The sequence below is a fragment of the Pituophis catenifer genome, unplaced genomic scaffold (assembly GCF_029215685.1).
Source record: "Pituophis catenifer annectens isolate HBS135680 unplaced genomic scaffold, rPitCat1.0.hap2 SCAF_2, whole genome shotgun sequence".
Taxonomy (NCBI): domain Eukaryota; kingdom Metazoa; phylum Chordata; class Lepidosauria; order Squamata; family Colubridae; genus Pituophis; species Pituophis catenifer.
Genome location: NW_027256882.1, coordinates 123935251 through 123949655, shown reverse-complemented (window position 1 = coordinate 123949655; position 14405 = coordinate 123935251). Strand labels below are relative to the sequence as shown.

At 36.5% G+C, this 14405-nt stretch overlaps 1 protein-coding gene across 1 annotated transcript in view; it reads left to right on the top strand.

The window, feature by feature from the left end:
- The window catches only part of SHISA6 (shisa family member 6), a 316519-nt gene that overhangs the window by 56648 nt on the left and 245466 nt on the right, over positions 1 to 14405 (top strand). The window contains exon 3 of the mRNA XM_070934467.1: positions 3153 to 3248. Coding sequence (XP_070790568.1) covers positions 3153 to 3248 — 96 coding nt within the window. The remainder of the gene's footprint in view (positions 1 to 3152; positions 3249 to 14405) is intronic.

The window sequence follows — 14405 nt, the reverse complement described above, 5'->3', positions numbered from 1 at the left end:
GAGAACATCTCTCAATTAGCAAGTCAAAAAAGGTAAATTATATGAGAAAGGCAAGGCTTTGAGCTACATTGGAGACACAGAAAAACGTGTGTTTATTATATTTCACAGAACTAGTTTTCCGAGTTTGATCAACAGTGTAAAACCTAAAATAATGAACAGAGAAATAATTGAAATTCATAAGTGCCTGGAATCCTAATAAACATCAGCAAAGCATAATAAAATTATATACAGTGCAATGTACAAACATAAAAGCAATCACAGGTTTACATCTTTTCTACAGATTATCCATCACATTCCTTTCTATAGACGCTAATGCCTTTCTTTTTCTTTTAAATGTAAATATTATCTTAGCTTTTCAGGGCACCTATTTGTTTGCCTGTAGCAGAGGCAAGCAATTTTCCGGCAGTAAGTAGTCAAAAGGACAAGCTTTTTTTTTCTGCATGAGGATGTCATCATAATACCTAGGATTTCCTGGGATCTGATGTGGAATATAGATAATTTCCTTCCTTCCTTCCTTCCTTCCTTCCTTCCTTCCTTCCTTCCTTCCTTCCTTCCTTCCTTCTTTCTTTCTTTCTTTCTTTCTTTCTTTCTTTCTTTCTTTCTTTCTTTCCCTATGACTGACACATCTACCTTTGAAAATTTCCACCTGGAAATCTGGGAACTGCGAGAAAAGGATTTGGGTCCATATGTGATTACAATATACTTCTCACAAACTGATGAGCCTGTTTGCACTGGCTGGGAATACTGAGAACTGCAGTCTTAAACCTAGAATATTTCAGATCAGGTACAGCAAAACCTCTGCCCACCAAGAGAAAGACAGGAGAAAGGTCAGGAATTAGATCATCAGGAAAGCTGTAGGGGAGTGCTTGAGGTTGATAGTGCAATTCTTGAAAGCTTGGAAGTTCATAGCCTCCATGGGGATCCCAGGTTTGTCCATGCTGATCTCTGGCTTGATACATTAAAGCAGCAATATGATAGGCCTTGGTTTTGCCTCAGAGCAGATGTTAGAATCTGTGGATATGGAGAGCTTTATACTCAGACCTTTTCAGTGGTCAGATTGTTTGCCGGATCAGCTAAAACTGATTCCGTCCAAAATCTCCACAGGGGAAATGGGCTGATTTAGACATCTGCTCCTTGTACAGTAGCTCATGGCATTTGGATGGATTCCAGTGGACACTTGGGGAGTTTTCTAGCAAGCCACTGGGGGCCCTTGCCTCTCTTGTTTGTTTGTTTGTTTCCTAGGCAGCATCTATTCCTCTCATTCTCCTCATTCAACCACATATTCTTTTATAGGTTAGTTGCTGATTAAAAGATGACTCAGGCTCTTGAGATAATTGTTCCTAAGTAGCATCTGTTTACCAAGCCCAGATGTTTCCTTGGTTTACTGAGGAGGTCTGGAAGGTGAAGCAGTGCCTAGAGCACTAGTGGAACAAGATGAAAAGTGAATCTGACTGAAGCCACGTACAAGCTCAAGTATAATAAGGAAGATAAAGTTATGTTTCCTTAATTATCACTATCACCATGCTGGCTGTATCTTGTTTAGAGTGAGCAATTTCTTTTGGAGAATAATGTACAGTAGGGGGTCCCCAACCTCCCAGGCTGTGGCCCATCTCCGGGCCTTGAGCCATTTGGAATCAGGCTGCAGAAGTGGTGGGTGAGTGCATGCACATCCCCATTTGTGTGAACAGTGGGTGAGTCTGCACGCTCCATTTACGTGAGTGGCAAGTGCATGTGTCTGCCACTCGCACAAATGGAACTGTGCGTGCACACATACTTGCCCACCACTTGCACAGAACCATCCCCTCTCTCTTCCACCCCCACCCCGCTGGTCTGCAAAGCCCAAAAGGTTGGGGAATTTTGATATACAACCATTCACTGCTATGACCATTCTGCAGAGCATAGTTGCCTAAATTCATCAGTGGTGTTCATCAGAGCAACATCTTGTCATATTAGCTAGATCTCCTTTTGGCCTATGCTATGCTTCCAATGAAATAGTATTTTCTAGTATGACTCTACCCTTGTAGGCTAGATTCTCTCCCATCCTGGATTCTAAGTGGGTTCAGAGCAGTGTGTAAGGTGAGATCTGGGAGGTACTCAATACCTCATTTCAAGTGGTGGTGCTTCCTACAGCCTTAATGAAGCTGTAGTGTGGTTCCTTCTCAGGGTAACCTTCTCCATTCCAGAGACAACCTATCTGATACAAACATCTTGGAACAAACTGTTGATGGTCCCCCATAAAATAAGGGGGGCTTTGGGGCTCAGTTTTGAAGTGTTTTTAAAACTTAGGCTTCATATGGCTTGGTGCTGAAGTAATTACAGGAAACTTCCTCCATTCCTCTATATTTGGTACACATATCTTTGAATAAACAACTCGTGCTCTACAAAATAAGGGGAGACTATAGCCGGGGTGGCTTTTCTTGTTAATGACCCTGCTAATCTTCCCATGGAGATTAGCCCCTATATAAATGATCTTTTAGAAGATTTTAATACAGAGATCTTCCATAGTTTTGGCAGGCTCATCAATGGTTCCAGCAGGTTGCTGGCCTCTTGACCTCTTTGTTCTTAAATTGTTGTTTTTCACTGAATGTTTTATTGTCAATTTGTTTCTTTGATTTTGTCTCATGTTGACTCCTGATATCTACCTGGATGCAGGGAATTTTTGGCAAGATTTTATAAATGGTTTGCCATTGCTTTCTTTCTAAGGCTGAGAATGACTGGTCATCTAACTCATTTTGTGCTTACAATGGGCTGGAACTGATAGTCTCCCAGTTTCTTGCAGAGTGCTTAACCACTACACCAAGCTGGTTCTCTTAATATTTTATACTATGGATATTTTAATTGTACTGTTCTGTTCCATGCCACTGAGCAACTAACACAATTAGTAGTGGGATAGAAACCTATTTATTTATTTCACTACCAATCTACTTTTCATTCAAGAGGTAGAGCACTATGCATTATGTTCCTTCTTCACTAGAACATCAATCCTGTGACGTAGTGTGGGTCAGTTGGACAAATAAATAAATATTAAATTAATTATGTTCCACAGGCATTGTGTAATACTCTAGCTTCCTTTTTGCATTTTTTTTGCTTAGAAATGGAATTGTTGTTGAGCTGCATAAAATGATGCACTATTTCTCATCTTTCCTTGGCAGGTCATTATGGAAAGGATATTTATCGAAGTGGAGGTCCAGATTTCCATAATTTCATCTCTTCTGGGTTTGTCACATTAGGAAGAGGACACAACAAGGGTACAGTGGAAACTATTTTTTGTTGAATAGAAAATATATGTTTGAGAACAGTCTCTCACTTGAAAGTTTTGTTATGTATGACATCAGATAACAGTATTAGTGTGGAAAATCATAGGCTTATGCAAGAGCATAGTGCTGCAAGTTTAATAAAGTGTTAACAGTGGCCTTTTAAATCCTATGGAAGGAGACATGGAATGAGCATCTGGAGAAGGTTCCAGAACGGCAGAAAGACAGGTGGACTGAGCTACATGAATGGAAACCTCCTGTCTTGCTACCATTTGCCAAAGAAACAGAAAGATACATAAAGTTACTATGGGATAAAATGGTAACACCACTCCCAAAGTGGGATGCCGTTATTAGAATATGGAGCATTGACTTAAAACTGTATACATAAATATATCTACCCCTTTGGTGTGCTTATATCACACCTAGAGAAAAAAAAATCTGCATTATAGTCTAATCTAATAAAAACACCTCCTTTACCTACTGAAAAAAGTAGGAATTGCACAATAAGACAAAAAGCTCACAATTCCCATAGGTATGTTATGCAAATGTATAAGTTTGCAAACAAGCCCAAAGGTACTTCCAAGCAATGCAGTTAAGCCTGGGAGTGGGACTGACCTTTGCCTTCTTTGAATTTCAGTAGAAAGCAATTTGGTGATCGGTCTGGCTAAAGATCTTGGGAATTTCATTTTGTTGTGCCTAGTTTTATTCCCCCTTGGAATATATTGCTTCTTGGTGCTCATACATGAATCTTGAGAACTTTCTGTGTTTTATTTGTTCTTTGCTTATTGTATGTTGGAATCTGGACTGCATAAACTTATCTGTAAGTTGTGAAAATGGATTTGTGGTCCTGCCACATAGTGGCTCACGGAACTGAATCACTTTTGCATCTCCTCTAGATTTTTCTCTCCAAAATTTGTGTGAGATTCTTAAAGAGATGCTCATTATTGATTGTGTGATAAAGCTACTGGTCATATTATTCACAATTTCTATTGAATTTTCATCAGCAGATTCAGTATAACAAGAGTGCGTTGTATTTAAATATTTATCCTTCCTATGCATATAATATTGTAAGCATTTTATAAAGTGATTTCCTTAAGGGTCATACATTTTTGTCTGTCTACCTAATCTGTGAGAAGTGTGTGTGTGCGTGTGTGTGTGTGTGTGTGTAAGAGAGAGAGAGAATGCACACAGACACATACTCATTATTGTACAAATCTGAAAAACATGTCAATATCCATAATCTGCACTGTGTATGTTCTGTGTAACATAATGTATATGCAGTACAATGCTGGATGTGCTGATGTGCTGATGTGCTAGCAAATGATATCTACCATAACCACCTAGCAATTATGATGACCCTCATAACTGATATACAGGAGTGTCTTGCTACCCAAACCAGGATGGCTCTTTAAAAATCACTCTGGTGTCTATTTGGGTGAATTTCTAATGAAGTATATAGCAAGACCTTTTTTTATTTATAGGGGGACGGAGTTGTGTACATTTTATTGCTTTCAGACTGTTGAAGAATGAGCCAATTTCCTAGAAAGACTTGAGCGGAGAGAGGGAAAGTCCTAGTAGGGCTGGACCACTCATTGGATCTGATGTACAGATTCCAAGCTAGCTAACCGTCAAGTCTTTTTGGGGATTCGCCTCACTCTATGGCACACTAGTGCATTAAAGGGCAGGCTTAAGCCACCTTGATGACACAACATTGTTCCTTGCTGACTTACTTGTAGACTGTTGAACATTTATATCATGTATTTGGAGATACAATTCTATTTCTAGAGAAACACTGTATTGTATGTGAAGGCATATTGTTTTATATATCCATTCTTGTTGATGTTTCCATGGATGTTCATCATTCGCAAGTTGTAAAACAAAAACAACCAACTTCCCTTTCTTGCTCTGATTTTTATTTTGCTGTTTAACCAATGGAAGAAAAGCTTTCTTTATAAATGTCATCCAAAGCAGTGTGAGTTCTGTGGAACTGTCACAGAAAAAAAACATTATATGTGTGTACTGTCTGTGTTTTGTGTGTTCAAATAAAGTTTATTGAGGTGGAGGCATAGCCCATAGGATTGTGTTGTCCTGTGGTGTAGGATGCAATACAGAAAAAAAAGCATAAAAAAATGGGAGGGGAAGTGGATACAATGTATGGACAAAGAACTTCCAAGAAAAAAAAAAAAGCCTTCTATAATCTTTTCTGAATTACCCTTTTCAAGTTTTTCTAATTCTAATCAAACAAGGAAACTCGCTGGCAGAAAATCGCAAACTGAGACATTCCAATGGAGTCTAAAAAAACAGAAACAAATTCAGAAGCATCTTTTCTGTTATCCGAAATTTTTTGGTTTGTTTATTGCCAGATATTATCTACATTGTTACCACAATCAATCAGCTTAAGGGGATTTTTGTTTTAAAGATGCATGCCTAGTAGGCAGGGTAGAAAGGCAGTGGGAAGACAGATTTTTTAAAAAGAAAAAATGTTGAGAGATAATGGCCATGAGCAATATAGGGAAATAATGAACAAACTTTTGCTATTGAGCATTATCCAATATTTCATATTTTACTATTTCATTACTGTAGGAGCCTTTGTAGAATTGATTTCCCTTCCCCAGCTTCACCCTGGCTGAATTTTTTAGAATAATAGAATTAATTGTAGTTATTATTTCTAAACTTTGTATTAGAAATTTGAATTTCACCAATTATCCTGGCCAATGACGAAAGCTTGAAAAACTCCATTTACAGATATGTGAATAAAAATGATTGGCTTATATTTTTTTAAAAAAAACAAAAAGTCCTCCCAAGGACTGAATGTGCCGATTCTGAAGTAGATGATATCATTCACTTTAGTTGTCATCCACATAGTCGATTCTGGATCCAAATCACAATACGTGTTATTTATTTCCTTGAGGATTCAGTTCACATGTTTCACTGCAAGAAGGCAAACTCTTGCCTAAAAATCTCACATGGCAGCTTTACATTCTGTGTCTCCTTGCTGTGGGGATGGTCATTTAGCTGAGCTGTTTGAGTGCTTTCAAGTAAACCGCCATCCTTGGTGAACTCCCTAAAGAAGCCTAGGGATGCTGGAAACAAAATACAAGACTATGGGACATTTTTAATTGATCATAGAAATTCCATTTACTCAATTGATTTAAAACATGTGCTGTATATGTGCATTAAAAATATGGAAACTAAGATGTAATGAGGAGCTGAAGAATGCACATATCGGGATATTGGAAAGTGCTTTTTTTTTCATTAGGACTGATACAATTATACACATAAGTACTGTCTTGCTTGCAGAGTATGTATGATGTTCCAAACTGCTGTAACATTTGAACTATTACCTTGAGATAGAGGGGGTTATGTTGTCTAACTACAGCTTCAGGAAATAAGCATTACTGCAATTAATTATAAAAATTCCACCATACAGCTTGAAATTATCTCACGTGCTTTGGGGGGTGGGGGGGTATTTATTTATTTATTTATTGCTTAAAACTGAATTACTTAGAACTGAGTGTCTGTGATATAGGATACTAATATTGTCCCCCTTCCCCACTGTCTTCTATGATGTAGTTGCCCTGTTAGAGTTGAGTAGCAATTCTGGATGGAGATTCTGGGTTAGGAAAACTGGTTTTATGGCATGTTCCCTATTGTGAATACCAAAGAGGTAGACTGAGGTCAATGATGTGGAACAGAATGAGCTATAATGATTTATGCCTCTGATGTGAGACCCTGCAGGACCAGTGATTGCATTCATCATTTCAGCCTACCAAATATTGTGAAGTGTATTCTTTAAATATGAGATAGGAATATGCTTGAGCTTAGACAAAATAAAAGTGGAGGATCTCCCTACACCAGGATATTTTTCTGGGGTGTTAAAAGGTAGAGCAATGAATTTGGATACTTACAAACAGAAATGCTCTGCATTATGTCGTATTGTGTTTTTTCAGGTGGCTGACACTGCTATCATTCTCTGGAGTATGAAACTAGATGCATTGAAGGATAATTTAAAAGTGATTATCTTGCTCTGTTCAAGATGTTTACAATATATATGGAGGTGGTGGCACATTGTAAGCAGTTAACTCATATGGCAATGAAATATATAGATAGATGACTCATTTTATTTATTTTTATTATTATTTATTAAATTTGTTTGCTACCCATCTCACTGCAGCTCACCACAGCTTACGAATAATACTCTTTTATTTCAATCATTGATCAACACATACAATAGAGAGAACAAATAGCAACATATAGTTACAGAGTTCATCTGTATACAGTGTTTTTTGTATGAAGCATGCTTTCATAAATTTGTTTCTCAGCATCATATCTAGCAAGAATTGTATGATGTTTGTGTATGTGTGTGTCTTCTTTTTGAAATTTTAATTAAATGTTGGATGAGATTTTCAAACTGTAGTCCTCCTTGGTGTAAACTGTGGGATAGCACATAAGCTGTTGATTAAATCTCATAAACATCACATAAGTGGATAAGATATAAAATAAACCAGAACCTGGAATCCAATGAGTGGAATATGAATACCCTTCTTAAGCTTAAAATAGTAATATTCCTAAAATATTTGGTTACATTAAAGCCTTATCTTTTAATAAGGTACCATATTTCTTTGGATGACAGTATCCCTTATGTATTGGGGAAGCATTTGCTTACTTCTCTAAAGATATCACAGATTTCAGATTTATGATAATATACCTCTTTGCCATTATTTTTACTCAAGTGAACCAATAGTTTACTTAGGGCAGGGGTGTCAAACTGGTGGCCCATCGACCAAGTGCGTCATGTGCAGGCCATGTCCACCCCAGCTCCGTGAAGGGAAAAAACGTCATGAAATATCATGTGATGGCAACATGATCCCTTGAGTTTGACACCCATGACTTAGAGCATTAGTAGGCTAAACCCAGTGGGGAAAATGTTCTGCCAGAATTTTAGAACACTGGCTTTAAGCCCTCATCTCAATCATATATGATTTTGTTTCAGTCCTATAAGGTAGACCAGACTAAGAAGCAGACACCAGATAGATCTAAAGCCATTCTTATTAGAAAGCTATAGTATCAGAATCTAGCAGAACTGTATCTTCTTGCTTTCCTCATTTTATCTGGATGTGCAAATGGGGAGGGAGCTGTCTGAGGTGGTTTTTTGTAAAGCCTTTGCTTGGTCTGGGCTCAAACCTTATTTATCATACTGTTACCTTAGTAATGGATCTTCTTTTAAGATCATCCTGTATGTTCACCACAGTTTCTAATTGTATTCAAAATACATTATCCTATTAAGACCTTCCTTAGCAATTCATTCTTTTGCATGATTAAAGTAGACAAATAGATACAATAGACAAATAATACACACACACACACACACACACACACACACACACACACTCACACACGTAGGAATTATAACATTTGAGCCACAAAATTTGCCATAACTACCTTTAAAGTCAAAAATGCATATTGGCCCCTGGTATGAGCAACAATTTAATTATAGCTGATATTCTCCTGATATCCTTACCTTACTGACTTTCAGGCCAGATTCAGACCTAAAACAAATCATAATTTTTCATTATGGACAGGGTGTTGTGCTTGTCTTTTTATGTATTCTTCTTGTCCTTCTCTTTTGCATGCTGATTGGCACTTTCCATTTTCAGTAGAAAGGGAAGGAAATGCATATATACCTCTTCAAATCGAAGGGAATCGTCGTGTTCTGGTTGGCATTTCAACCTTTGCCTTATGCTTGTGACTGAATTAAAAAAATACAAATGATTTAAGGTAAAGTCAGTGGTTGATACAAATTAAACATGTAATTACCCATATAGTTTAAGAACATTAGAGCCATGACCACTGTCCTAAAAGATTAAAGACAGCAATAGATAATATTGGAATAGTACCATTTCAATTAATTTCAGAACAAAAAAAAATGAGTTTGTCTTCTGCACACCAAGCTAAAGGCAAGATACTAGCTATATACCCGTACTTTGTTTGGCCTTATGTCCAATAACCTCTCACTTTTGCAGGCCAAGGTCAAGAGCAAAAAACCCATATTGATTGGAATGTTTTTATACAGTTTCAGGCTTTCCTCTAAGTCACTACAATGCATCTCACAAGATTTTCAACCTCTTCTTTTGAAGCCAAAGATGAGGGTTGGATAGAAGAGTAAACTTGATTTCTGATACAATTTGACCTAATGACAAAAATTAGCTTCTATATACGCTCGGGATCTTTCTCTCTCTTGTGTGGTCCAAAGTTTTAAACTCTGGATTTCTTTCTTACACTTTTATGCTGTAATAGACTAGGAACCACCATTTTCTCAGACTTTTTTTGTTCTAATCAGCTGCAAATTGTTTACAAAATGGCCCTCTCTGTTTCCCAACATCCCACTTCCTATCTTCCCAGTTTTCTCCTTATACCTGTTGTTGAAAAACCTGGGTTGGTAGCTCATAAAATATGCAGGTTTCATGTGTACACACACACACATGCGCACACGCGCGCGCGCGCACACACACACACACACACACACATAACCAGAAACATGGCCTGATATGATAATAACTTGCTATTTGAAGAACCTCTTCTCTGGTTGGCGTCTTTGTATGATCTCTGTATATTTCTGTTTTATTCATGGTCAATATTCTGATTTTTTTTTTTTTTTTTTTAATTTGATTTATATGCCGCCCTTCTCCGGAGACTCAGGGCGGCTTACAGTGCGTTAAGCAATAGCCTTCATACTTTTATATATTTATACAAAGTCAGCTTATTGCCCCCACAAACTGGGTCCTCATTTAACCTACCTTAGAAAGGATGGAAGGCTGAGTCAACCTTGAGCCTTGGCGAGATTCGAACCAGCAGTAAATTGCAGGCAGCAGATGTTAATAACAGGGTGCTTTAAACCACTGTAGTACCAAGGCTCTGGTACTGATTGTTGCTTGGTTTCACATATTTACAGTAAATAGTCATAATTTTGTTTGGTTTGTTCATTTGCCATTGGGAGTATCTTAGTTTTTGAAGATTTATTCTATAAAAATGATGCAAGTACTCAATAGATAGTTATTTCCTTGAGCTTCAGTTCCGTATATTTTTTTAATTGCTTTTAATTTGCTTTAATATCTTTTGTTCTTATTGTTTTGACTATTTATTTACATGTGTTGTGTTGTTTTATTATTTTTAACTGTGAAGAACAATCTTGAGTCATGGGGACTCATGCAAGATGGGTGGCTATATAGATGGAGCAAATCAGTAAATATTGTAAACAAACGAACTAACATACCTTTATTTCAAATGACTTTTTATGATCAAAAGAAATCTTAACATACAAACCAGAAATTATGCATGATTAAAAATCAAATAAGATGTTTCTCGCATTTCATGTAACTTTTGCTTAGGGAACAGATTAATGTAAATTACATTAGGACTATAGCATTTCTAGATTACTATACATAAATTGTGAACAAGAGAGGAAAAACGAGGAAATATGAGAAGAGTACCTTTGCAGACTGAGTATTTTTTACTCTCTGTGTCTGTGTGTACATAATGTCTTTTAAATTCTTTTTGAGTTTTCAGCAGAGAGGCCAGATGACAAGCATAATGATGTCACTCTTACGTTGTTTCTCTAGCACTATTTGTTCCAGCAAAATAGAAGGAATCATGCATGATGAAATGTAAGTGCAGAGTTATGTTAGATATTGCATTTAATTTTAAATTATTGGTATACTCATACTTATGTTGGATACACATATTCTGTAATGTTCAGTATATAGAGATTAATTTGCTGAATTATTGGCCAGAGTCTTAGATAGCATCGAAACTAGAATTTTGGTGGGTGAACGAATTCCTGAAAGCTACAGGCTGCTGTACCTTTCATAGTCTTGTTTTCCTTTCATGTCGCTGAGTGCTCTCCATGGTCCTGCTGCTTCCGTATCTTTAATCTTTAAATACTGCTGCAAATTATCCTTGAGGTTCAGTGCTAGCATCTTTTCCGCTGCATATCTGAAATAAAATATATCTTCTAATTAATAGGCAATGCAAAGAACCATAGATTTTGGCATATAGGTTCCAACACAGGCTAGAATGTTTATGTTTCCATTCTTTGTCAGCTTGAATAACAGGTGACTCAGCTGACTTTAGTTCATGTTGGTTTCATTTAGCACACTTTTTGAATTTAGTTTCAAGAGATTCCTCAGGCAAAGTATTGTTACAAAGACTTGCTTGGACACAAAGAAGTAATTGACTTCTTTGTAATTGTCATAGACCAGGAAAAGGAGGGCAGAGGCAAGATTTGATGAGTATTTTACAGAGGCACCAGAAGAATGCTTGAAGCAAGAGATATATTCCCATTACATGGGAAAATGCTGATACAGACAGAAGGAAACCAGAAAATATATGTCGGCTTTACATTTTCCCCATGTTATTAGTAATAAGAAACTTAATCAATGCAACTTTTTACATATATGTTTTCTTCAAATTTCATAAGAATTATTTTTAAGGTGAAAGTTTCTTGAAACCACACAGCACACATCTGAAAATAGCAAAGCTTGTCAATCCAAAAGCCATAAAGCACTACCATTGCTGCAGCTGAATTCTAAGCAGTTTTCTATCTTTATTTCCTAGAGTTGATTTTTTTTTAAAAAAAATCCTATTAAAAGAGAGAATTGATATTGTAGAGCTGTAGATGAAATCAAATTGTTTATTGTGTTAACCCTGCAATTAGATATTTGTACCTGACAAAATTTTGATCTGATCATAATTTTCCTTGGCAAATGATTGAGTAATGGACTTCTACCTGAAAAATTAGCTTTATAACTGAAGCATAGGAGGTTAACTTTTTGAATGACAGCTGGTAATAAGAGAGGAGAAAAGGCTGTATTGATAAAATTGATAAGAATATGTAATTGTAATCTGAAGATGGGGTAGAGAGAAATTTGAGGAGCATTTGAGAGCATTGAGAGTCAGTTTGGTCTTCAAGTTAAGGTGCCAGGCTAGAAGTCGGGAGACTGTGAGTTCTAGTCCCACCTTCTCTAATATCCCCTCCCTTCTGGTCTTCAGAAAACGGGAAAATGTCCTTGTTCACGAAGCTAGGGGAGTGGGTTGTTATGACTATCTCTCTGGATTGGCTTGTATTGATTTTAATCATTATTCCTACTTTTATATGGTTACAGACAGTGTATGGTATGTTGTTTTAAACTCGTCTGCTTTTAATTTGAAAGTTGACTGCTTGGAGCTGTCTGTAAACTTTAAGTAAATCTCATTTAGTGACCACAATTAGAACCAGCAACTTGGTTAATAAGCTAAGCAGTCACTAAGTGAAACTGTGACTGTGTTTACAATAGGTAGACAAAGTGATCGATCAAACTCTGTATCATTATAAAATACAGAAGCCCAACCTTACGGCTCTATTCAGTTCCACATGTGGAGAATCTGAAGATCCTGACATTAATTGACTGCTTGAGATGAAGAGCATTTCAACCAAAAATAGGTGCTGAATTATCTGTTACTTATTTAATAAAACAAACATTTTAGAAAATTACTCAGATATCAACACAACATGTGGCAACAACAAGAAGAATGGAAATTATTGAACTAAAATAGATAATATGACTCAAATGTATAAGGTTCCACCTGGATTGGGAAAAAAATTAAGATCAGAATGTACCTTAACATAGCAAAACAGGGAGAAAGTTAGGTAATTAATACACAGTTACTAAGGTGTAGCATAGGCTGTCATCCATTTTGTCCTCTTTTCCCTTGAATTAACCTTGCATATCCCTTTTGTTCTGAAGTTTCCCCTTCCGCCCAAGTTAAATTTGGGAATGCATGGATAGTTGTAGAAATTAGACAAATCTAGTAACATCCATTCTCTGAAAGTCCAGTAGAGTGGGTTGCAATCAGAGTGATTATGTTTAAACTCTCTGAAAAATATTCTGCTTTGATCTGTGGTGCTGTAAGAAATATTGTAGTCATTTTGCAGCCTATGTTTTTTCTATAGCTTTAAATTCATTCGCTATTGGATTTACTAATTTGTGTAATATTTACTATTACTAATATTTAATACTAGTATAATATTTTAAAGCTATACTGGAGCTTTTGTGCAATTCTCAAAATAAAGGAATATTTCTGTCTAACATATAGATTACTTCTGTCCAAATGTTTTATTTCTAACATTTTAATAAACATCTATGTCTGTTGCATTATTGGCTGTTCACTTTTAAGTACATTACTTTTTTTTATTTGATATTTGATGTTCATATATTAAGCTTAAAAGTCAGCAACAGAATGATACATGTAGAAATCCTTGAGGATTATATTCAGCCTGCATTTTAAATGAATCAGTCAGGTGTATACTTCTAAGACTAACTTGCAAATTGGAACGGTGTTATTCTCCACTTTCCTTTTTTCTTCATAATCTATATAAGTATTACAGTTCAAGAATTGTCCACCCAGTTCCCTCCCTCCCTCCCTTCCTTCCATCCTCTTTTCCAAATTTCTAGTTGTGTAGATAGAGGAACTTTGCACACACCATTTCAACCTGTAATCACAAGTATCATTTTTACCCCACAATTGTGAAGAAAGAAAGAAAGAAAGAAAGAAAGAAAGAAAGAAAGAAAGAAAGAAAGAAAGAAAGAAAGAAAGAAAGAAAAAGAAATGTTTTCTACTAAGCCCCATCTAGACTCTCTCTTGGCTACATTATTTAGGTGACACTAACCATGATGATTGCCAAACAAATCTCATCCCATTGTACTTGTCTCATGCTCTATATTTTTACCACAACTTGCTCAAGTCACTTCTACAATATTCTCAACATTCACATACATTTCTGAAGGGCACAAATTAAAAGAGCCAGTCTACTACCTTATCCTTCCTCAGTCTCACCATTCACTTCCCTACATTGGCCAACTATTCAGCTACTGCTGCATCTCTCCAAAGATTAGTTTGGCCTCTACAGCTGTACTAAAAGGGTCTATGAAACCATGTTCTGAAGATAATATCAGTTTCTGTCTGCTGAATAGCTTTTTATGTAGTAAAGCTGAAACGGAGAGTTTCTCTCAGACCATCTGCCTCTAAAAACTTAGAACCAGAAGGACAGCTGGCTGAAGAGGAAGAGTTACATTAGGAATGGAAATAACTACTGCAGGGTAGTTATTTCCAGTC